The sequence below is a fragment of the Lepidothrix coronata genome, unplaced genomic scaffold (genome assembly GCF_001604755.1).
Source record: "Lepidothrix coronata isolate B3197 unplaced genomic scaffold, Lepidothrix_coronata-1.0 Scaffold16, whole genome shotgun sequence".
NCBI classification, from domain to species: domain Eukaryota; kingdom Metazoa; phylum Chordata; class Aves; order Passeriformes; family Pipridae; genus Lepidothrix; species Lepidothrix coronata.
The window spans coordinates 2804167-2829583 of record NW_016690196.1 but is presented as its reverse complement, the minus strand read 5'-3'; the positions used below and the strand labels follow the sequence as shown (position 1 = coordinate 2829583).

Sequence of the window (25417 nt, the reverse complement as noted above, 5' to 3'; positions counted from 1 at the left end):
CTACAGTTACTCTAAGACATAATTTATTTATTAACTAATAGCTTGTACATAGTGAATGAATGTATTAATAATAGACTAAGCTTGTAAAAGAAGATTGTTCTGGGGCCATGATTTTTCTATCAGAACAGGTGATTCTAGAGAATGACCTGCATGCACTTGAGTATTTTTCTCTTTGGAGGAATATTCATGACTGAATGAAAACTTTAAAAAATGTCAGATGTTTTAAGTTTGAAAGTGGCAGTTTGGATGAGACCTTTCACTCAGGTTAGTAATTATTTTCTCTGAGTATTCTGTACTTGAATGACAGTATAAATATGGTCAGAGGAGAAGAGAGGGAAGTTCTAGCAATATTTTTTTTTATCTACATTGTACAGAAATGCAGCGAATAGCTCAGAAAATAAGGTAAAAAGTCAAACTTTCAAAATTGAAAGAGAATATAGATTGCAAATCAGATTATGTTTTGTGTAGTACACAAGAGTATTTATAAAATACTCCAGTTCCTGTTAAATGGAATTTTCTGATATAATCCTAGTGAAGATTACTTAATAGGGTTTTAACATGTTTCTGTCATATACTTACATATAGGTATATTTTTTGTATGAAAATCAGTTAGAACAGATGAAAACACAATATTAGCTAAATAATGTTTAGCCTCTTCCTTTGCATCAGCTAAATTCTCATTTGGCTGTACTTAGGAAGAAAGCAAGCAATAACAATAAAAAGACGATTGGCATTAGGTTTAATAACTCCCTAAAGGTTCGTAATTTTCTAGTATTTTTTTAGTTTGAAGGAATGTTAATTATATGTTAAAATGTTTTACTCCTTTTTTTCCCTTTTTTTTTTTTTTTTAGTGATTTGGATTCGATGCGTTGTTCTCCAGTGCACACCACTTTCCCCAAGGAGCAGTTTAAAAAGGAATGTGAGCATAATGTGTAACAAGGAATGAGAGTTCAGAAATTTGAAGGACATAGGAGGAAATGGAAGCAAAAGCAGACACTGAATTTCTAGTATGAGCCTGAGAAAGGGAAAAGCTAGCTAACAGTGTTAAGATGGCAACTCAGGGATGGGTTTCTAATGAAGTGAGAAAACAGATTTTATGTGGGTACTTTTTGTGTAGGCTTGCTACAAGTATGTATAGGGTGAGTGGAAGAGATGATTTGCAGATGTTTGCGTGTGTATCTGAGAGGAAGATAATATTCGTAGTGCCAGAGAAGGGTGTGAGGGGCCTGTGAAAGGAAGAGGTGATGCACTGTTGTGGATGCATGCAGAAGGCTGTAGGGGCATAGGGCGGCAGTTTTCTTGCAAACAATGAGAATTTCACGGGAGCTACTCAATACAGCTCATCACTAAATAGAGCATATTTATAAATAGGGGGCCCCCTGATGGTCTAGTGGTTAGGATGCGGCGCTCTCAACGCCGCGGCCCAGGTTCGATTCCCGGTCAGGGAACTCCTCCAGGCAGATGGAGCTCGTCAGCCCTGTGAGGCCATCCATGTAAGAGAAGGTCACTCTAAACAAACCTACGTCCTGAGGACCTCGCTGACACCATCCGAGCTTGCCCCGGCAGATGAACCTTAGGATTAAAGGGTGGGCTCAGTTCAGTGCACACTGTGTCTCACCTAAAAAATCCACTGTGCAGGCTCGAAGGGTTAATGACCTTTCCCAAATCTTCGTTCGCGAAGACTGGCCATGATGAAATAGAGCATTGTTTTCTATAGGCAAGTAATTGCTTGAAGGGTGTGTATTTTTCTTCGTTAAGGAAATGCTAGAATTCCTCGAGAGTGTTTTGATGCATCTCCTTTGATCTAATGTCAGATGGCTAAAAGCTGAAGCCAAATTGTGCATCTGTTCCTTTGGGGCTGTAAGATGAGAAAATTCCAATGGAACATTGACGGCCTTGGGATAGCAGAATCCCACCTCTCAGAAAGAATAAAATCAGGTGTAATGGCAGATTTTATTTCCAGGAAACACACAGTGGGAGATATTACTGAAGGGAGAATGAAAAAGATTAAGGGCTGTTGTTAGAAGGTATTTTATCAAGAGAAGAAATGTTTCAGTGGAAATGGTTCCCTGCATTACCTCAGAGAGTTAACACAAATATTCCTAAGACCTTTTTTCTTCAAATGTTTAGAAGTTAAGGCTGATGAAAGTATTCTTTCCAGGTTATAACACAAAGGAGAGTTAAAGTGAATCTGTTTTACTTTTGATAGCTACTTGGTGCGTAAAGTGCTAATTGATTCACATTGACTTTGCTTATTAGCCTTAATATTTGTACATGCCCAGTGTGCAGATAAGGGCACAGATAACTAATGTAATCTCCTATCAGAACTTCCTCTCATGGAAGACTACTCTCAGGGTTGTTAGCACAATATTTTTTTTATTTGCTGCAATTTCATCACTTCCCATGTGATTACTTCCCATGTAACGAATCATAAATAGCTAATAGTTGTTGATTTCTGGTGGGAAAAGAGAAGCTACAGGCAGAAACCATTCCAAAGGTTCTCTTGAATAGTTAAGCAATGCTTGTAACTGATTAGTTTAGGCCAATCTGAAAATTATAAAATGACAGAATTTTAGATAATAGGGTAGCAAATATTTCTTCTTTTGTTTGTACTTTTGTCTTCTGTGCAAAACTTCTGGGTTACCATTCTAGGAATGCTTTTTTCATCAAAGTAGTCAAGATAATGAGTCTGTTTGATATGCTTGGAGATAAATGTACTGTGGTTCCTTTTGAATTAAAGCTGTCCTAAAATAAAATGCATTTTCCGATGCACTGGACTGTGTGGATGACCAGTATGTGTGAGGCAGAGGCAAAGATGCAAGTTCTGGTTATTTGCTGAATGATGTGTCCATTCATTCAGGTCAGTTACTCCTTGTCTGTGATGGTTCAAGAGCTGGCTTATCCCACAGCAGTCATTGATGTGTTGTGCATTCTGCGGAACTTGGTTTAAATCCAGGCGAAAACATGAATTATTAATGAATGACTGATGGCTTGCATTTTGATACTATAATTGGGATTTTAATAACAGAAGGATGCAGGAGGTAGGTGTGTGATTTCTGTAAAAATGAACAGCACAAGCATATACGACCTCAGGAATCCAGGGCACAGGAAAATCTTTACTTTTGATCTGACCTTTTGGGGCTTCTGAGTATGGTGTCTTTCCTAAAGGACAAGAATGGCATGCTCATCTCAGCAGGATCCAGCAGTCACACAGGCCAGGTAAGATTTTACTCAAAGAACCAACTAAAGTCAGTTTTAGCTAATATACTGTTGTAGACTGTTTTTTAATATCTCCTTATTAACATTCATGTACATGTAATGCAAATGTCTGGTGTTTACCTGTTTACTGGTTTGAAGTGTTACCTAGATGTTATCTACATTTCTGACATCCTGCAACTTGGTGCTACTTTCAAGCATGTTTGCAAATCTTGATTTGTAATTTAAACTCTTAGTGGGGACACTCCTACTGGACAGCAGTGCTTGCACATCTATGAAGAGGATGCACTTGGTGGTTTGTTTTGTTTTTTTTAGAGAGGGGCCTTTTGTGGTTTTGGACATGGAGTGCTGGAGAACACTTGGTCAGGTTATAATGCTGCTCTGCTGGTGTACGGTCAGACCAGCCCAGAGAAGAGCTATTTGATGATTGGTTATGGTGCAAGGAGCGACCCAGCGCCTGTTGTGTGTAAAGAGCTCTTCAAAGTCACCTGACATCAGGAAAAGACCAAGCAGTACCACGTGGGAGGTAGCACAAAGCATCATTTATTTCCAAGAATTTTCCAGATTGTACTACAAAAGACGCAGTTAATTTCAAATTGGGAAAAATGGAAACTGAGTATATGGAGCAACTTAAAGTAAAGCCATTGTGGATCCTATAAAATAGTGTTGAATTAGAAGTTGGTGTATTACAGCTAGATTTACAGATAAACCCTAAAACAATTTGTCAAGGGTGTAATTAATTGATCCCTAACATTAGAACCAAAAATGTCAGGTTTTAGTAACCCGGTTTAAAACAACTGTTCAAACACTGATCTTTAATATTCTTTATGCTTCCAAACTTCACTCTTGCACAGGGTATTCATGGGAAAGTCTTTCCACCACCTCAGTAAAGAAAACTGATGCTTTCTTCTGTACAGCTTTATACAGGACAGAAGCTTTATTGTGCCATACCTCTTTATGCACTAGAAGTCTTGGGTTTTTTTTAGTCTTAGTACAGTTTTTGTAGCTGCTGGGTCCTCCTGCTCCGTCACCATCCTTCTGTGCTTGTAGTCCAGTGTATTCTAGCACTGCTGTAAGCAGAAAGCTTCACTCCTGTGCAGTAGTGCCTTCTGTCTACAACAGTACCACCCTGGTGACTGATGGCTGCTTGTGAATTACTCCTGTGTTACTTCCATCAAGAAAGAGCACTTTGTTTTCCCTAACCAGCCTCCCCAGCTCTGTGCCCGCAGAAATAATTTAAGGATACAATTTGTGAACATGTTGCTGTTTTCCTTTGACATCATCCACTGTGCGTCCCTGTGATAAACACAACAGTGAAAACTCACTCCTTCCCATCTCGCTCGCATTATCAACATGGAAATGCATAACCCTATCTGAATCTGAGTTACTCCTGTTTAAGACAGATAGACAGATAGAGGGAATAAAAAAAATCATGTCCCGGATATTTATTTTTAGTTCTCAACCTTTAAGCTAGTACAGAACAGCTTGGTTTTTGGTGGGGTTTTTTTCAAGTTAATGAATTTACTATTGTGAAGGTTAACATCTGATGTCAGTGCCTGCCCACGTAGTGGTGGGATGTTACAAATCTGCTAACCCAGGGCATCTTCCTTCCTGGTCACAGGAGCCTGCCCAGATGCACTCCATACCTTGGGAGTGTTTCTGTCCAAGTCCCATGGATGTGGCTGCTGCTTTCTTCTCTTGGCAAGTTAGGCCAGTAGCGAGGCTGAGCATGCACCATGCACGTGCATGACACCAACGAGTGTGGGTACATAGGTTCTTAGAGACAGGGCTGTGCCTTTGGCACGTCCCATCCAGCACTATGGCAATTCACCAAAATCCTCCTCCCTTGCCTGTCGGTTCCCACACACACCTGCGTTTACAGAGACCCAGAAGCTCAGCACAGCTTCAAGCCCAGCAATTGTCTCTGCCCCCACCCTGGGCTGCATCCCTGCCCTCTGCCTGAAACAATCTTCCCAGAGACTGGTTTTTCCTGGTTTTTCCTCCTACTCACTGGCTAGCCCACCCTGAAGTCTGCAAGCAGTTTATATGGACTCAATGTAAGACTTCAGAAGTCTTTTCCAGCCTAGTTGACCCTGTGACTCTGTGATATGGCTAGGGGAAAATACAACCACCCTTCCCTTGCTGGCAGCTTGGATACATGTGCCACATCCCTGTGGTCTCCAGCCCAGCTCCTGGCACTGAGACCTTCACTGCCCCACCCACTTGCTGACACTGCAGACACAGACAGGCCTCTGTCCCCCATGACCTGACTTTGGTTGCTGACTCACACGATGACCTGTGGTCCTGTCATCAAAATTCAGGAATAAAACTCTTTAAAACCCATGTAGTATTAAGAAGTAGACGTTACCTTATTATGCAGTTGGGCATGCGAGGGGATAACTCTGCCTGATGTGCATGCCTGGCTCAAGATGACACACGTATCTATTAACCAGGGATATACATATTCCTCGGAGAAGTGTTACATATGAAATTGTTAGCCCTGGTTATGTAAGCTGTGCAACATGCTTCTGAACAAGCTGTGTTGGGCTGGTTTGACTTGTTACCGAGCTCCCAACCTTCCACTCATCGTTATGTAAGTTCTGTTAACTGCTGCTTCTGCATCATTTTCAGCAATTCCCACCAGCTGCTGGCACTGGGGCCCTCCTGTGATCTGAACACCATAATGTAGCCTATGCTCTCATATTGCACGTACCCTTATGCAGGTAATATATATACACTGTTTGTGAAAGCAGCGAGGCTGAGCGGGCACCATGAGTGTGCATGGCAACAACATGGCGGTTGTTTAACCAGGCAGAAGCACTTCAGCAGGAGGCCGTGGTGTGTAAGAGCCAAGGAGTGTGCGATTTGCTGCTCTGGGAGTTAAGGGGTCTGATCATTTGATTAATAAGGCTTTCAATGCACACCTTTGCTGAAGGGGCCTACACCCCTCCCCTCCCATCTGCTCTTTGTGAACCGTCCAAATGGAGGAGGCGAGAAGTGCTCTCTGTATGCAGAGTGGTGATTGCAGGATGAGGGATGGGTGTAAAGGGGAGGGCACAGCCTCACAGGAATCCAGTGCGATTTGTGGGGGTCTCGGAGTCTTTGCATGAAGCAAACAGAGTTGCTGGCTTAAACGAAAGTGCTCCCTGTGTTTTAAGTGTTCCTTAATAAAGCGTGACTCCAAGTCAGGAGCTTCTGACAATAGAAAGGTCAGGGTCAGTCTTTCAGGTTTAACAATTGCTTCCTGATCATGTCAGGGGAAATTAAGAGAGATTTAGGGCCTTGATCGTGTTGGGACTGCTGCATTCCGTGTGGGGTGTAGGGCCAAGCGTGGCCGTTCAGGTGCCTTTGCAGGGCCCGTCGGTCTGGGTGACGGTGTCAGCCTTGGCTGGCAGCTGTCCCACGCGTTTGGGCACAGCTCTGTATCCTGTGCTGCGGAGGACAGCTCCTCATTCACATGCTGCCTCAGCTCTCTTTCCTGCATCGATATGCCTGGGTTGGCTTTTTCAAGTCAGTGAAATTAGCATGATCAGGCTTCTGTTAATTCTGTGTCTTCTGGCTAGTAAGGTGCTGGATACAGTTTTAGAGAAATAGTGATGACTTTGGTGGTGTGACATTGTTTTACTTGTGTGAGTGAGAGAACAGAATCCTCAAATTGGTAAGAGAGAGTCACCAAACACCTGGGCCTGTTGCATGGAATGCAAACGTTTCTGCAGTTGAGCTTGTCAGATTGCTGATTGCATTTGAGAACTAGATGTTCCAAAGCTATCTGGGCACAGTCCTGGGCAGCCTGCTCTAGATGACCCTGCTTGAGCAGCAGGGGCTGGACAAGATGACTGCCAGTGGTTCCAGAAGGCCATTGAAGATTCTAGAATTCGTGCTGGGAGGGGCAAGCAGTGAGATAGTGTACTGGTGTGCTCTGTATTGAGACACTTGGAACCTATGCCTCTCTGTCCAAGTAAGCCAAGGAAATGTGAAGACAAGCATCATTTCAGAGCTGACTTCAGGAACTTTGGTAGCTTAGCCACATTAGACAGGCTGCAACTCTTGAATGAAACTAGAGTCGTGTTAGACAAGAACCATAGGAGGTAGCTTGGTAAACTTCCTCTAGTGATCAATTCTGATCTGTGTTGCTTTTGCTTATTTTCTCATTTAAAGGGAAATCAAATCTTTGGTCTGCATCAGATACAGGCTCTTAGCCGTTGGGGGCTATTGGGATAGAGTGCTAAATTCCTTTCTCCTTCTCATCTTCTGCTGTACGTTTTTGCTTCTTGGAGAGCTTGTGAAGCACCTGTGCAAACTCTGCAAAAGCATCTCTATGCTGCACTTGAGGGAAAAACACCTGACTGTAGAATTCTGATAGACAACTTTGGGGCGGGGTGGTGGTGGTCATTGTTCAGTGTTTTCATTAATGGTGTGGACCACGGGGCAGAGTGTACTCCCAACAAGCTGACTGATGATACAAAACTGGGAAGAGTGGTGATAGACCAGTGGGTCATGCTGGCATCCAGAGGGACTCTGTCAGGCTGGAGAAATGGGCTGACAGGAACCTCCTGCAGTTGAACAAGGGGAAGTGCAAAGTCCTGCACCAGGGGAGGAACAACCCCAGGCTCCAATATGTGCTGAGGGCTGCCCAACTGGAAAGAGCTTGGCAGAAAAGGCCCTGGGAGTCCTGGTGGACACCCACTGGTGGTGAGCCAGCACTTTGCTGTCCCTGCAGTAAAGAAGGCTGATCGTCTGCTGGGCTGTGTGAGGAGGAGCATTGCCAGAGGTGGAGGGAGGTGAAATTCCTCTAGTCCAGCACTGGTGAGGCCACAGCTGGAATGCTGTGTCCAGGTGTGGGCTCCCCAGTGTAATAGAGAGATGAAGGTAGTGGAAAGAGTGTGGCAAAGGGCCACAGAGATGGTTAGAGGGGCTTGGAGCATCTCTTCTCTGAGGAGAGTCTGGAACTGTTCATCCTGGAGAAGAGAAGGCTCAGAGGGAATCTCATCAATGCATTTAAATGCCTGAAGGGAGGGTGTAAAGCAGGTGAAAGCAGGAACATTCCAGTGGTGCCAGTGACAGCCTCAAAGGCAATGGACACACAGAGAAACCTTTCAGAGATGCTATTCACCAACCAGATGTACCTGCCTTAGTATTTGGTGTTATGGGTTACTCTTCAAACATATCCATTAAATCCTTCCAGTTCAAGTCAGAATGCTGGTGAAATTGTGGGACTCTTTACTCTCTGGAGCCCCTGGATGCAGTGCAGAAGTTGTCACTTGGAACTGATGGCAAGTATGAAACAGGAAACCCAGCAAAACTACTGCAAATAAGTTGTCCCATTTGGAACTTGCTCTGTGCTAGCAGTGAATGCTGGCAGAGTGGTCAGGCCTGGCTGCAGCAGCATCCTGCAATAGTGGCTTTGCCATCATTTTTCTTAAAATGTTGACCTGTGCTTAGTGCAGGCCCCTGAGTTACCCTTCCTGTGCTCGTTGTTGTCATGCTGGCAGCAGATACAGGGGCACAACCCAGGCACGGTGACCTATGTGTAGTATCTTGAGATGGTATGAAGAAAGCAGTGCTGTTTGAACAAGAGAATTGAATCTCTTCCAGAGGCCTTTACCATAAGCCAGACAACTTGCAAAAACAATTACTTAAAGTAGTGTGTATGGAATATCTCATATTTAGCCACCTATTTAATGCTGTAAATCCGTTCCGTTCTTCAGTTTTTCCACCAAAAAAATCTGTCTTGACATTCTGACATATGAACTCTTGTGGGGCACCTACAGAGGTGTGAAACTGTCTAATAGCCTGTTGTGGTTTGGTAATGGTATTCTCCAGTTTAACTCTCCCACTGAAACCACACACCGCTACTACTCCTCCCTCTTCCGTGGTGTCCTGGAGAGGAGAACTGGAGGCACAAAAGGTAAAAATCACAGGTTGAGATAAGAACAATTTGCTGGAAACAGCAATGAGATAAGAAAATGAACAGTAACAGGAACTATATTAATAACAAATGTGTACAAAAAAGAGTGATTTACATGGGAAATTTTCATTCTAGAGCCTGAGCCAACTGACTGCAGTCACACCACCCTGACTGGAAGAGAGCTCTTCTCCCTGGAAGAGACTCTCTTTCTCCCCAGCCCCAGCAAGGAAGTGAGGTGGTATAGAATAACCTTCTGGTCCTGGTGCATGCCTCCTCGAAGCCTAGAAATTTTTGTCAAATACTGCGAAGATATGATAAGGAAAGGCAATAGGAAGGAAGGGAAGGAATAAGGAATATGAGGATCTCAGTACAGAAAAACCCCAGTGTTTTGAAGTGCTATGTTATGTTTACTTCCTGAGTGTATGGAAAAGTACGTGCAATTGATGACCCATGAAAGTCTGTTTTGCTTGAAAATACCAGCAGTACAAAATGTAAATAAGACATGAATGATGTGTGATATTTACTAGAAGACAATTGACAACAAATATTAAAGTGTTAAATCAAGGGAGAGGACAAATGGAAAATTATACCTCTTATTGAGAAGTTTTTTAATACATAATTTTTCTGAAATCACATCTTGCTAACTTATGTGAGTAGACTTGAACTTGGTGTGTTGTTTTCTTCCCTGTTATTGATATTGTCCATACCTCTGTGTCATCTTTTGTTGGTGATCTCATAGGCATCAGAAAAATAAAGGATTCTCCCTTTACTCAGCTGTGAGAAGAAAAACTGTCCTGAGTTCAATTTTTTTAAGCAAAAAGAACTACAGGTGATGTATACGAGATTTTTCACTGCATAGTGATGAAACTTGGGTCATTCTCAAAAATATTTATGGCTCACATGAGACTATTTTTGCCTTTTTTTCTTCATTTTCAGTGAAGAATGCGAGACCTAACAGCTCAGGTAACGAGCAGTCTGCTGCAGTTTCCAGAGGTGACTGTTGAGACACTTAAAGAAGCTGAGACCACCCTAGATTCTGGGCTGAGTGGGAAGTTTTCTGGAGGTGAGCATTTTCCTTTAGATTTGGTCTTGGTTTAAAGTTGTTACTGCCTGAAGCACAGGGTCATAGCATCAGGCTGGTTCTGTTAAAATGCATCAGGTTCTGATAGAACAAACAGGATATTTTAACAACTAGAAATGCTAATATTAAACCATTAATAGAGTTAAGCATTGAAATTGCAAAAACCTGCACCAATCTTGTGCTATTAAAGTGATATATACCATGACCATCCTGAGTCAATGAGTCCTCCCCAGTTTTGAACGGAATAGAAGGCAGTTTTGAACGGAATAGAAGGCAGTTTTGAAAAAAGCAGTAGTGTCGTTTTGGGCCGCATTTCTTTGTACCAGCTCAAGCTCTATCTCTGTCATAACATCTCATGCAGAAATAGTTCTTCTACAATGTTACAGAGGCAGAACAGTCTGCTTTTTCTTCTCTAGTCTGAGTAAAAGGCCAGAGGGAGAGGAGAGCTCTGTTTAGCGCTGCCCACATATTTCCAAAGTATTTAATAGGATGCAGATGAGGACCCAGTGAGAGTTGCTGAAAGCAGCTAAGCAGATTAGGTAGTTGACTTTCTAGGCAACCTGAAAGTCGAGCTGGATGTCTCTCTGGGTGTCTGAGCTTCTGTTAAGACCAGGTAGAATCTTACCTACCTGACTAAGTGCAGTACTGGAGTTAATCCTTCCTTTGAGCTTGAAGTTCTTCAGCGAAGAACTTCTGTGATCAGCACTTGCAGAAGTTTAGATTTCTGCATGCAGTGCCCACTTCAAGATAATTTCCTGTTGATGTCCAAATCCCTTCCCAGAGTAGTCATGTGTGAAGTAAAATAAAGAAATTGGAAATGAATTGGTTTGGATGGGTTATATTTGAAGTATGCTTTACAATTTATGTTCCTGTATGCATTTGATGGTGTTTTGTAGCAAACCCAAGCCCAATAGGGCATAAAGACTGGAGGTCAGTATACTGTCATCTTTATCCCAGACAGTCAATGTTGTTGAGCACAGGAATGACAAGTAGAAATGCAAAATACTGAGGTTGTTAATTGTAAGAGGTACTGCCTGAGGATTGCAATGGGCAATTTTAACTAATTGTCCAGAAGTAGGTGAGTCGGTCTTGCTCTCTTTGACAGTGACTTTTCCGTTGTTTCCGCCTTCTGCCTGGGATTTGTTTGGTCAGCTTTCTTCTCTCTTACAGGCAGAAGTGGCCTGGCGTGGCTGGTGTGTGGTCCCCAGCTGGAGGTTGTGAGCTCTGTGACAGGAGAGCGGCTCTCTGCGTATCGTTTCAGCGGAGTCAATGAGCAGCCTCCCACTGTTCGTGTGGTAAAGGAGTTTTCATGGCAGAAGAGAACTGGACTCCTGGTTGGGTTGGAAGAAGCCGAGGGAAGTGTTCTGTGCCTGTACGACCTTGGAATCTCCCGAGTGGTTAAAGCAGTTGTTCTTCCAGGCAGGGTATGTACTCTTTTGGGGAAAGGAAGCTTTTGTGTTGTTAACTTCTACACCATCCTGTTTTGGGAAAAGCTCTGGAGTGTCTCTTTGTGGGACTTGGGTTTTCTGTATTGTCACTTCAGAGCACCCAGTCAAGAGAGCCTTTTTCTCAACATACCTTTCTGCATTTTTGTCATTATTCTTCTAAGGCTTGAATGAGCACCATGTTTTCTGGACTTTTTTTTGTGTGTGGGTTTATAATGGCTGCGTATTTCAGAACTGTGGAATGGTATTTTCCCAAATTTTCTTGGTTTCCATGCTTGATATAGGGGTGAAGAAAACTTCAGGGGGCTTAGGGGTATCAATACTTTTCCCCACTTCTAGGGGTAAAAGAATCTCCATAAAAAGATGGACTGCCTTGTGATGCTCACTTCTTTTCCAGTAAACGTTTGTTGTTGAGGTAAAGCTGCCTGTTTTCATGGTGTGGTGTTTTGTAAGAGGCTGAACAACAGCCCATGTTCTTCTGTTGTTCAGCTTTAGTGCAGGAGCCTTCATGTGCTCGTGTCTCTGCTAGAACAGCCAGTGTTGTCCTGGGGTGTGCTGTGGGTGCTGAAAGGTCTGTCTTCACCTTTTCCTGGAAGAGTGTGCAGACTGCTTGGCATGTCAGAGAGCAGAGAGCACTTGTGCCTCAGGCTGGTTGAGGTTGGCTTTTACAGATTTCATGGACATCCACAACAGTTGCTGGTGTGCGTTTAAAATTTGTCTTTGTCTGTTGGGTATTTTCAGTCTAAGTGAGGATAAGTGTAATTTCTGCTAAGCCAGGGTCTCCCTTCAACCCTTTCTAAGAATGTTTGATTCCCATGGAAATGGTGTGTCCATTGTGCCCTTTGGCCACTGCCTCGTTTGACTTGCAGCCCTGATTTATCCCACTACCTGTTTGGCAAAGAAGGCCTGGACTGTATCACAGTGCTGACGGTCTGTGAGCAGTGGGAGAAGTGGATTTAGCTGTGTCTGTCTTACTTAAATCGCTTAGATATGATAAAGCTTTTTGCATGTAACCGATTTTGTGTGCTTTCTTAGACTTATTTCTAAGTAGGAAATGGAAATTGGTGAACTATAAAGACAGAATGCACCATGTAAGTGGAAATTGGTTCAGCTAAATAACTGTAGGAAATGTAGAAAATAGAAGGCAGTAAGAGATTTTGTACAGAGCTTTCTTTTTATAAATTTCCTTTTTCTTGATATCATTGGAAGGAATGCTTTGATTTTAAGTCTTATGATTCTGTATTTACTTCCTTGTTTCTAATGTGCTAGATACTGCTTCACTTCTGAGTGATTGCTGTTTACCTTGTCAAACAGCTCCAATATTAACTTGTAGTTTTCCTGAAGGCAACTGCAATAGAACCCATAAGCAATGATGGAGGAGCCAGTGTGAGCACTCAGCACCTACACCAGAGTCTGCGATGGCTTTTTGGAGTGGCAGCAGTGGCTACAGATGTTGGTCGTGTACTTCTGGTTGATCTTTGTTTGGATGATTTATCTTGCAGTCAGAATGAAGTAGAAGCATCAGGTAAGCCTGCAGTTTTTAAATTTGAATTTAGTAGTAGGAAAATTTGTGTCTTGTAAAAAACCAGCTTGCGTCCCACTCTGAAGATACCAGAGTGCAGGCTCACTACTGACATTACTGACATTTCTGCCTACAGATTGCAGATGGCAGTTTGACATCCTATGGTCCTGACCTGATCAAAAATAGGAGTGCCTTAATACTCCTCCTGGTGTTGTAAATACCTCTTCCCACCCAGATCCCTTTGTCACTGTGATACTTGCCAGTGGGATACAGGAATTTTACCATTTGAGTCAGTGCACCTGCCTGATAGGGAGTTGTGTCAGAGGTATTTCTTGGGAGTGTTCTGTTTTCATTAATGGGGCAGACTTTAGGCTTTGAAATAAATCTGACTTATGAAAAAGTCTTGCATTGATTGAACGCTGTATATTGTGTATTCGGATTGCACAGACTGTTTTGGCTATTTCAAGAGTGGCTTCAGGTGTTGATTTGAGTCTGCACCTGCCTGAAAGAAGGTTATGTAAGAAGTACCATATTTCTTGGGAGTGTTCTCCTTTTTCCATTAATGGACTTGGGGCAAACTTTAGGCTTGCATTTTAAGATAAACCCAACTTATCAAAAATCCTACATTTGGATGAATGAACCCTGTAAGTTGTGTATTCAGATTGCACAGACTGTTTTGGCTATTTCAAGAGTGGCTTCAGGTGTTGATGTCCCTTCAGGTAGATTCATCTGAGGCACATACTCCTGATTTATAGAGTCCAAGAAGAATTTGCCTACAAAAGTTACACTTGTACCCAGCTTTGAAATAGGAGTGAGAGTACCTGTCCAATGGCAGGCTTCTTCTGTTCTTTGAATAGATACAGAAACAGCAAAACAGGTTTTGCAGAAATGGGTATTTTGCCTGGGATGGTAGAATTAGTTTATACATGTTGTCACCAGTCTAAAATGCAACTGAAATGGCATAACACGCTCATTTATTGCCTGCTTTTATGTATGTAGATCTAGAAGTTGTCACTAGAATTCCTGCTGAAGTTCCACAAAGAAGAGAAGCTGTGACCAGAGAAGGGAGGCATCTCTGTTTTCAATTACGAAGTCCTTCAGGAATAGCAGTGTCAACCCTGAGCTACATAAGCAGAAGCAATCAGCTCATTGTGGGTTTTTCCGATGGCTACCTGTCACTGGGAAATATGAGAACTTTGAAGAGGGCGTAAGTACTGCTTTCCACTTGGCCATGGTTGGAGGTGCAGTGGTCTCAATTTTTTGCTTCAGAAAGTATGTTAACTTCAAGAGATCTTTTTCTGTGACTGAAATGTTGAGTATAACCTTGGAATGTTCAGAAATCCTCTTTTGAAATAAATATTAGGTCTTACATGGGTGGAGTAGAGCACCTTCTATGCAGTGGACTAAGATTGCTCTCCTTATTGTGTCTGTGGATTGAGGAATTGTGGAAAGCATGCTGCTTTCAGTTATGTCAGACAGTAGGGATGTGATTTTTGTAAGTCAGTTTGTTCTATCCAGTAGTATTCAGTGAAATCTGGTAATGCGTATAGTTTGATGAAACAGGTTTTAAAATGTATTTTTCAGAATGAGTTACTGCAATTAGGGCATACACTGAAAGGCTTCAGTATGCGAATAATGTGATTTTTGTGATAATTTTCTTCAAAGTATCCAGGATTAAACAAGTGAAACATGAAAAAATCAATAAGTAATCTGTACTTGATAACACATCCTTTTCTACATTTCAGTCTTGATGGAAATGGGGGATTAACCCATTCCAAGGCAAGTATGCACATGAACCAATTTTTTTCTTTTTTCAAACCTGTAGGCACTACACTAGGCTTGCAGGAGGAAGGATTCCTGTCTGTGCTCTTACTTTTCAAGAGCCTGAGAGTGATCTTTGCAATTGTTGCTACCTGTGGGCTGTTCAGTCTACACAACAAAGGTGAATAAAAATTACTTTAAGCCACTGATTTTTAGTATTTGTTTTAATACTTGTTCACATACAGTTGTCCCCAAGGGAGGGAGGTGACAGTATTGCTGGTTGCCTTGTGACGGCTTCAGCAGTCTTTGGAGCCTTTGTGAACCTGTTTGCCTTCCCTGGCAGAAAACAAACAGTGTTGAGCAGACAAATCAATGGTTTCCTGCTGGGCTAAGGAATCAAGTCAGTGTGGAAGGGTGCAGTGCATGCAAGAGAGGGAATAAACTTTGGTGGGAAGGGGAGAAGGATACCTCTCTCTCTCTCAGCCTCAGCGAGCTATTTAGTCAGCCCCAGCTATTCAAAGAGTGGCAGTCTTAAGTTTGACTTCAAAACAGTTCTGATGGAGAACACTTTACTGTTAAGAGCTATTTCCAAAAATTTTAGGTCCATACAACATATTAGAGCTTTCCAATGGTATGGAAGCTGTTGGTGTCAAAATTTTCTTCTTTATGTTTTAATGGCTAAATGTGACCAACTATCATGTTTTGAGAAGTGGCATTTTTCTTTTCAGCAAGAGCATGTTCTTGAGTAAGTTTCAGCCTAAACGTATTAAAATGATAATGAGGACTGTAAAGCAACTTTGTAATCAAATTTCCTAATTTATACCCTTTTCAGTGAAGGGAATGCTCTGAGTTTACATCTATTGCAGTTAGCATTTGGTGACAGAAAATGCCTGGCATCTGGACAAGTCATGTATGAGGTAAGACATGCCTGTGTGTGAGACATGAAAAGATCGATTTTCTCTGAGTATCAGTTGAGTTGGTCAGGCTAATATTTACAATGAAACTTCAGAGAGGAACTGAAGAAAAGAAAAAGTCTTTTGGTGAGTTTTCTTGGACATGGCTTTTGTCTGTACTTTTCAAAAACAAGTCATACAATTTTATGCTACAGAGCTGTGTATTCCAACTAGATTCATCTGCAAACTACATTCAATTCCTGAAGAGGAAACAACTCTTACAATGAAATTATTTTTAATTTAAATGTCACATGAATGGCATGTAGGAAGAGAAGACAGGACTTCAAATAGCTTTGTGTAACCAAACTGAACATCAAATAACACATAGCACAAATAACAAATAACACAAGTGTCTCTTAAGCGTTGATCCTGAAACTCAGTAGCTGTAAATATAACTGTTTTACTTTTTGGTTGGGTTGCCCCTGAAGTCTACTCTTAAAGCCAGCAAAATATGTAAATTCAATGAATAGTGATATGATTTGGCTACCTAGGTAGCCTCATCTCCTCGGATGGCAAGATTGACGGAGAGATAGACAACAGGTTAGCAAAGGCATATAGTGCTTTTGGAAAACTCCACAAAAGAATATGGTGTAATAAACACTTGAAGAAAAGCACCAAGATCAGTGTTTACAAAGCCATAGTGTTGTCTACTCTCTTGTATGGTTCCGAATCATGGGTCATCTACCGCCACCACCTGCGTCTCCTAGAACAGTTCCATCAATGCTGCCTCCGTACAATCCTAAACATCCACTGGTCAGATTATGTGACCAATACATCTGTTCTAGAACAAGCAGCAATCACAAGTATTGAGGGCCATGTTACTGAGAACACAGCTGCGATGGGCAGGGCACGTCTCCAGGATGAAGGACCACCGCCTTCCTAAGATCTTGCTTTATGGTGAACTTGCCACTGGCTGCTGCAACAGAGGAGCCCCGAAGAAAAGATACAAGGACTCCCTGAAACAACATCTCAGCCTTGGCCATATTGATCACCATAAATGGTCTACTCTGGCCTCCAATCGGGAGGCCTGGAGACACGCCATTATAACGCAGCTGTCTCCTTCGAGAACACACGCAGGATCACTCTCGAGGAAAAAAGGCAACGCAGAAAGAACCGTGTATTGCAGAATACACCATCTAAGGAGTCTTTCTGCTGTGCCTTTTGCAATCGGATATGTCTGTCACGTATTGACCTCATAAGCCACCAGCGTGCCTGTAGCAAATGTGGATAGAGCCTTCCCAAATCTTCGTTCGCGAAGCCTAGCCATGATCATGATGATGATGATATAATTTGGTCAAAGAGTCTCCGTAAACTTTTAGAACTGGTTCCAGAGGTGATATATTTAAAAGATAGGTGAGGTCTCAGATGTCCAACATCTATGAGAGGCACCTGTACAATGTTTAATTCTGTTCAGAAGTGTGCTTGAAACTTTTCTAAGATCTTTTTGGTGGGAAAGTAATCTTAATTCAGAGCAAGTCTTTCCTCCTACTTTGATACCTTGTCTTGCATTTTCTCATTAGGTATGGAATAAAACTGAGGTGATTCTTCAACTGTTATACTCTATAGGGACTGCGCATTTTGAATTTTTTGAATGAGTTTAAATTTTGTCCCTTTCTCCTCATGTATAGGAAAGTTCCTTCCTCATTTTTCAAAAAAAAGCGCACAAAGTGATTAAATATTGTTATTGTGTTTGTAACCTGAGAAAGCTGCAGTGTAGTTAATGTTGGACTTTCAACCCTCAGAAGTACAGTATTCACATGTTGTATGGTAGACAATTTGAATGAATGTTGTATTTGGAAAGACAGTATTTCAGTTAATGTTTTCTTAGAAAATGGTGATATCAGAGGTTCGAGACAATCCTTTCTGTATGTCCATTTCTGTGTATCTCAAAGAGGTTGCTTACTCTGTAGTAATTTGTGATCCTAAACACATTGTCCATGTGCACTCCATGTCGTCTTTATAAGGAATTGAGGGATATTTCACCCATTAGTCTCCTACAAGATTAGAGGAGGAGCTGGTAAGAGTTTATGAAGTTTGAAAGAAGATTGTTAAATCTGTAAAAGGTTCTCAGTAACTCTCTCTCTAGTAACTCTTTTTTTTTCTTTACAGCCAAACTTGCCCATTATGATTTGACACTTAATTTTCTTGCATGTCAGATGTAGTTTCTATTCATAGGAAATATACAGTACAATTTGCATATTATATTAGATATTTGCATTATTTCATATTTAGATATAATGTATGTTTTTATCTCAAAATGACCTTTTCTCTCTTCTTCAATTTTTTTCCCCCAGGATTTTAAATACTGTGTTAAACTGTACAGTTTAGATCTTACTGGTGGAATTTTTCCCTTGAGAGGGCAGATCAGCAGTACTAAATTCCTCAGCTTTCAGACCATAGAAAAATTTCACAACCATGTTGACAAAGAGGACAGCGTTAATGAAGGTTTGTTCTGATGTCCATGTTTCATTATTCTAAACTGCATGGTTTGGGAATCTGAATGCTGTTCTGTACCTACTGTCTAGCCAAGCTTGTTGGGCTTATTTAAAAGAAATTGGATGCTAAAGTTATGTGGGACTTTTTTATTCCTCTGAATATCATTCTTTAAGGGAAAAATAGGTTTTATTTTACTCTTGCTGACATGCTAGAGGAATGTATAGTGGGGTCATCTGTATAATGCTGGTCAGTCAGTTTATTCAGCCAGCTGTCATCTTTGAACAGTAAGATCATTCTCTCTACTGCTCAGGAATGTTACCTGAGGGTTTTTCCCCCCATTCAAGCCTATGGCTGCATCCAGTTGGCAGCCGATCACTAGTGGTGTTTCCCAGGGCTCAGTATTGAGGCCAGTCCTATGGAATATCTTTATCAATGATTTTGACGAGGGGATTGAGTGCACCCTCAAGGTGTTTGGGACCACCTTGGACCGGAGTGTTGATCTGCTGGAGGGTAGGAAGGCTCTGCAGAGGGATCTGGACAGGCTGGATTGATGGGCCAAGGCCAATTTTATGAGGTTCAAGAATCCCTTGCAACACTACAGGCTTGGGGACCAGTGTCTGTAAATCTGCCCGGTAAAAAGGATCAAGCAGTCCTGGATGACAGCTTGCTGAATATTATCCACCCCACACCCCTAAAAAAACCCAAGCCCCCAACATAACAACAAGAAGAAAATCCTTTGCTCTCTCGTTTTTATCAAATCGAAAGGCATGGCGAAATACTAGTGAGTTTTCTGGTGGTTTCTATTTTGTTGAGAACCTGTTCAAATTAGGTTCGGGGGACACATGAGCTTGTGTTGGATGTGTGTTGAGGCTAGCAGTGAAGCTGTCTTCTGAATTGTGAAAGTAATTGTTATATTCAAAGGCAGTTTCAGCAGCTAACAAAATGGAAATGGCACAGAAGTTTTTAACGTGACACAGCAAAGTCTGTGAGGATCCCTAAATAGTAACTGTGAATTCAACAGAGAACAGAGAAACATTTTGCCAAATATACTGTCTGCTTTTGTTCCTTACTCTATTAGGGTAAAAGATATACACATACTTTGTTTTGTGTCTAGAGAGGGCATTCTCCCCAGGGAAGACAGAGCATTCCACTTATTGAGAGAACCAAAATAGAAGACTATGAATGTTTTATGTCAAAATCTTTATTCCAATTTCCTGTTTGTGTTTTTAATGATAATAATTATTTATTTATTTATTTATTTAGTGGGATAATGCTGTTATTTCATTCTGAATATGATGGAGAGGAGTTATCCTTTAAACTTGTAATTGAGTCAAATCTGGAAATTATTCATGCTAGCTGAGTGATACAACTGTTTAAGATAAATAAATGTATGTTTTTTAAAAGTAACTATGTATGTGCTCCTAGCCTATATTCCCCCTAAACTATTAATCTAGCATGCAAAACTTAATTAATTAACAGTTATGTATTTGATTTGGTTTAGAACAAAAACAATTGGAACAAGCAAAAGAGACAGTATGACTGAAACCTATCACTGAGATGTTCGATATACTGTAAATTATTTTTATCATTCTTAGTGAAGTATTGTGTTTCATGAGTGAAATAACAGAATTAAGCTAAAATAGAAAGTGGTGTTTCAAAAACAACAAGTATTTTGTATTTTCTACAATAAGAAACAATGGCTTGTTTTTGACAGTAATCTCTCCTGACACCAGTGTATCAGTCTTCAGTTGGCAAGTGAATACATATGGTCAGGGAAAACCATCTACTTATTTGGGTGCATTTGACATCAATCGCTGGTATCATGCTCAAATGCCAGACTCACTGAGGTAGGTTTTTTTTATACTGTTTTCAATATCCCCACAAGTAAGTCCTTTGAAAGTTAGTGTTTAGCTGATGCACTTGTTTTCTTTAAGGCCAGAAGAATTCCTTCATGATTGCCCCTATTTTGCATTGTGGTCACTGGATGCTGTAATAAGCATGACTTCTCCAAACCTCATTTTGGATATTCTGGTACATGAGCGGAGTTTAAGTCGGGGAGTTCCTCCTTCTTATCCACCACCTGAGCAGTTTTTTAATCCAAGCACCTATAACTTTGGTAGGTATTTCAGTGCTTTGAATCGTGACAAGCTTCAGTTGAGGTCAAATGCCACTTAGTGGTTATCTTTCTTGTTCCTCATTTGTCATGCCAAAAGCAAAACAAACAAAACCCCCAAACCCTCACAAACCTGGTTACCTTGTGCTAACAAGGTCTTCAGTATTGTGAAACATATCTGACAGTCTGCTGAGTTGTGGGTTTTGGTGCTTTTGTAACGTAGCCTGTGAAGGGCTGATGGTCATAAGATGAAATGACTTTGGATTGAGGTACAAAGCACAGCACCTCGGTAGCTCTTCAGATAAAGTTTCTACAGACAGAAATGATTTTTTTAAGGAAGTTTTTAAGTGATCTGATGAAGAAAAGAGGCACTCAGGGTATGTCTTTCCAGATCTCGCTATTTAAAGAACAGAAACAGGTCATACAGTGGGAGTATTGAAGGCTGTTGAACACTCATTGTTTCTGCAGATGTTACATGCTTGCTGAACTCAGGAGTCGTTCACATGACTTGCACCAGCTTCCAGAAAGAGGTGACTTTTTTACTGTATCTATATTGAGAATGAAATGAACCATTTGTAAGTTTGTACTGCCTTGAGGGTTGGAGATCACTCCATGTTCATCCTGTCTGTCCACATGCACAACTGCAGTTATGTCCTGCCAGTTTTATGCAAATAGTACTGATTCAGGGAAGCACAAGTAGGGATTGAATGCCTAGAAAGGAATGTAACATTGCTGTTGGAGCAAGAACAAAAGTGTTGTGGAAGTTGGGGAAAGCAGTTACTTCATTGCCCATCAGTCAAACTATCTGCACAGTCTGGAGTTAGGTTTTGATCCCTGATTAACTTGAGAAAGGAAGACAGAATGGAAAAAAGGAAAAATTATTTAACAGTTGAAGAAGAAATTAATATTTTTTTCTCCCCACATCAGCCAAATTATAACTTCTGAGCCACTGCACAATTTGTGACAAATCCTTTCAAATTAAGTTCCAGCTCACTAAATATTCCAACATGAATCAGCTTCTGCACAAACAAGCACAGAAGGGATCTTCCAAAGTGTGATTTAAAGTTGTGTGTTAGGTTTATTTTCTACAGAATATAATTTGTGTCAGTGGTCAGGGAAAAAGCAGGGCCTGTGTAGTGACAGAGAAGCTAGAAAATCTTTCCTTCAGCATTGCAATGGCTGATATTTTCATATCTTCCTCTACAACATATTTTTTATAAACTGGAACTGTTAGTTTGGCTGCTGTTTTTAAGACAGAACCTTAGTGATCGAGTATTAATACTGTCTTAATCAGTGGTTTTTGACTGATGTTTCAGACCTTGAAGTCTTTGAAGAAATCTGGCCCACTAACAAGTGAAGCCATTCATGACAGCTACAGCAGATGTCTCGTAGGTGGCTTGCTGTCTCCAAGACTGGTTGATGTCCAGCCATCCAGTTTGAGTCAGGCGAGTGTACGTTGGGGAATCCAGGGGAAAATACATCCATCTTTTTTGATGGGATGGTTGAGGCTACAAGACATGATCATCTGATTTTTATGTGTTTTGCCAGTTGCATTGAAAGGCATTGTTGACTTTGGTTAGCAAAAGTAAAAGCATTGTTAGATCCAGACCACTGACTTTGACTGGGAACAACCCTCTTTGAAAGCTGATAGAACAGCCCATAGAACACTTATTTTGCGAGCCTGATGAGGGCTCTTATGTTCCCGTTAGATGTTCTGGTATTAATTCTGGTTTGGAAATAACTTGGGAAAGCAAAAAATTTTGTGATGACCTTTGCTGAATTGTGACTATATTGTTGGAGACTTGTTATGCTTTCAAGTGGGGATTGCTTTTAAATGCTAGAAAGAAAATTTCAGAATAAGGGTCAAGAAGCTTGGTTTGGAGGTTTGTTTGCCACTGTAAGTAGTATTTGGTGTGTTTCCTTGTTTCAAACCCATTTTCAGAAAAAAATATTTTCTAATGTGTAGAAATCTCCTTGAATGTAACCATTTATCTAGAAAGCAAACATGTTGTTGAATTTAAGAAAAGCAAAACAACAAACATAGAGGAAAATAAAAAGAAAAAAGTAAAATATTATGCAGGATCATTTCACCTGAAAGAAGTGTCTGAACACCACCTGAAATAAGCTGCTACCTGATTACTCAGATGTGTGCACACCTGTGCATTGTCCTTCTCAAGGATTGCCATGATATTATACTGCAGTATTTGAACAGCCTGAAATCTAAGCCCCTTAGAATTGAAATGTTTCACTTCTCTTCTGGCACTTTAACAAATTACAACTTAATGTTTTGGGTGTCAAAGCTGCTTCATGTTGTGATAGTCCTGGAAGCTGCTTGACCTGAGCTTCACTGTTTCCATGCAGACACAGCTGTATTAGTTCTGTCCCCTTCACGTGTTCCTGATGGCAAACGTGTGCGCAAAGTGCATGAGGGATATTAGCACAAGATATTCCTGAAAATAGTTATTGGAACTCAATGAATGGAGACTAAAACACAGAGGCACGCAAATGCAGATTAGAATTAGCCAATTAGTAAGTTGAAATGTCAGAGGAAACTTTTGCTGTGTTCCTCAGAGCAACAGGCAGTCCAGCCAGGGCTAGAATGAAGAAGAAGAATGTGGAATTAGTTGCATGTGCACTAGTTGACTTTGTGATGTCTGAATGAGTATCCAGTTGGAAATAAACACTTCTGTGGATGGTTCAAAAGGTATCAGAAGTATGTGAGGTTCTCATTTAATTTGGTCTGTTCTGTTTAGGAGGAGCAGTTGGAAGCAGTATTGTCAGCTGCTGTCCAGACAGGTTCTTTAGAACTTCTGACTGGATGCATCAAACACTGGACTTGTAAAGGTAATGCTCTTTACATTATTTTTGTGTTCTGTATGTTTTAGTTTGACCTTGTATATTTATTTCTTTTTTGCTTTCTCTTTTTAAAGAGCAGCCAAGTTCTGCTGTTAATTTACGGTTTGTTCTTGAGTGGACATGGAACAAAGTAATCTGTACAAAAGATGAACTGGACCAAATATGTGAGTACTCCTGTTGTCATTTTTGAAACCTAAAATAGTTCTTCCTAAAGGATCTTATTCGGTGATCTGCCAGTATATGACAGTGCACACAGTTCTTTAAGTGTCCTTTGGAACTCTACAATTGCTCTGTTGACTAATGATTTAATATTTATTCTTGACAAGGTGTTCCACTGTTTGACGGCTCCTGCAACTTCATTGACCCACAGACATTACAGTCCCTTCAGCACTGCCAGTTGCTCTTGAGCAGCCTTAACACAGTCTTAAACTGTTTTCTCACAGAAGCACGAGAGCTTACTGAGAAAGGTTGGTGATAGCGCTGCTAAATCTTCGGTCTGTTTGATGAAGATCTGGAAGGATGGTTGGGTTGTAACTGTGGAGACATGAGCTTTTGTTGTTTTGGATGGTTGGGAGGGAGTCGGATTGAGGAGGGACTTCTCAAATCTCAGAAGCTGGGACTATGATTTAAGGTGCTTTGAGTTCAGGGGAACGGCTGATTGTGGAGTTGATGTGAGTGGGTAGAGGAGGCTACATTGATTCAGCAATAAGCTGTGTAAGCAACTGGGTGTGGTAATGCTGAAAAATATTCTTGACTCTTAGCTAGCAATTTATAGCTGTGTGCAAATGGCTAGAAAATATAAAGGAAGCTGAAATGAGTAACTTGTAAGTTGCGTGAATTTCTGTAGCTTCTGTTATTAGAAATTGTTGTTGGCATCTTGAGGGGAAAAGACAACCATCCCTTTGCTATAGTAAAAATCTCTGCTACATGAAAAACAGATGTCTTCTTTGTTACTGTATCTAATAGTTCAAGTTTTATCATCTCATTCCTTTTTTTCTGGTTTTACAGACTTCACAAATAAGCAGCTGGTAACTAGCCTCATTTCTTTGTATGCACAAGTGGTCATCTGGTTCTGTCGATCCAGTCTCCCTCCTGAGGATCTAGGTAAGCCTATACTGTAATACTGGAACACTTGTTTTTACAGTAGAAGCATTACCTCTATTTTCTGAACCTTTTATTTGTTGCTTGAGATGAAAATACACTTTGAAATGCCCTTAATTTAAATAGACTATAAATTCTATTGTCAGCCTTAATTGTCTTATGCATGTTCACATGTCACATTCAAAAAACCATTCCCTTTGATAGTTGCTTGTTTAATAGTGAACTTGAGCTTCCACTACATACTCTGAATGCCACATTAGCTGTAAACTTGAAATGGATCTTCGGACAAGAGGTAGTAGTCAAATCTTCTGTCTTAGTTCTCTCCTTGCAAAGGCAGAAACAGGATCGGCTTCTTAGAGAGTTGAAAGCTTATTGATGCTTGTCTGATCTTCTGTCTTAGTTGTTTTAGTTAAGAAAAACTTACCACTTAAAGAAATGGTCTTACTTTAACTTGCTTTCACTTTATTGCCTGTAGATGACCATGTGCGTTTGTCTAGACCTTTCTACAATTATCCTTTGATTCAGAGCTACTATACTGGTCACCGACAGAAACTTCAGCGTTTATCAAGGTAAGACTTGCAGGAAAGCTCTAGAAAAACTTCCTCTGTTAGACTGTAGGAGAGTGGTTTTTTTTCCACTTAAAAGCCTTTGCCTATGCTTCCTTGGTTTCACATGTAATACAACAGCAAAGAAAACCTATAAACGGTCATTGCAACTTTTCTCTTGGATTTCTACTTTAGACTCCTTTACTAATTCTTGTGACCTAAAGACCATCTTTTCTTCAACACAGAAATATCTGCCATGTGCATTTCAAGCCATAATCATGCCTGTGTGTGTGTTCCTTTCTTTGATTCATAGGAAGGGGGTTTTTGTTTTGACTGGTGGAAATCTGTTACACTGAGAGGCTGGACTTAGTGGTTTATTCTGTCCAAATCCTTGCTCCTTTTTGTTGCAGAGGAAAATGGGATTCTGACTGCTTGATGATTGATGGAATGGTTTCCCAGTTAGGAGACCAAGTTGAGAAG

At 41.0% G+C, this 25417-nt stretch overlaps 1 protein-coding gene and 1 non-coding gene across 2 annotated transcripts in view; both read left to right on the top strand.

Annotated features, from left to right (window-relative positions):
• Positions 1 to 1376: 1376 nt before the first annotated feature.
• On the top strand, positions 1377 to 1448 carry TRNAE-CUC. Its single transcript has one exon. It is a non-coding gene; the product is annotated as a tRNA-Glu (tRNA).
• A 4221-nt stretch (positions 1449 to 5669) lies between these two features.
• Positions 5670 to 25417, top strand: part of LOC108493304 (protein ELYS-like) — a 26452-nt gene continuing 6704 nt past the window's right edge. Inside the window, exons 1-18 of the mRNA XM_017806579.1 lie at positions 5670 to 5939; positions 10061 to 10187; positions 11376 to 11629; positions 12995 to 13175; positions 14172 to 14379; positions 14998 to 15114; positions 15766 to 15850; positions 18181 to 18331; positions 20037 to 20169; positions 20257 to 20438; positions 20904 to 20965; positions 21752 to 21880; positions 23189 to 23279; positions 23366 to 23455; positions 23618 to 23758; positions 24291 to 24395; positions 24868 to 24961; positions 25348 to 25417. Of these exons, the coding sequence (XP_017662068.1) occupies positions 10067 to 10187; positions 11376 to 11629; positions 12995 to 13175; positions 14172 to 14379; positions 14998 to 15114; positions 15766 to 15850; positions 18181 to 18331; positions 20037 to 20169; positions 20257 to 20438; positions 20904 to 20965; positions 21752 to 21880; positions 23189 to 23279; positions 23366 to 23455; positions 23618 to 23758; positions 24291 to 24395; positions 24868 to 24961; positions 25348 to 25417 (2214 nt within the window). The 5' untranslated portion in view covers positions 5670 to 5939; positions 10061 to 10066. The remainder of the gene's footprint in view (positions 5940 to 10060; positions 10188 to 11375; positions 11630 to 12994; positions 13176 to 14171; positions 14380 to 14997; positions 15115 to 15765; positions 15851 to 18180; positions 18332 to 20036; positions 20170 to 20256; positions 20439 to 20903; positions 20966 to 21751; positions 21881 to 23188; positions 23280 to 23365; positions 23456 to 23617; positions 23759 to 24290; positions 24396 to 24867; positions 24962 to 25347) is intronic.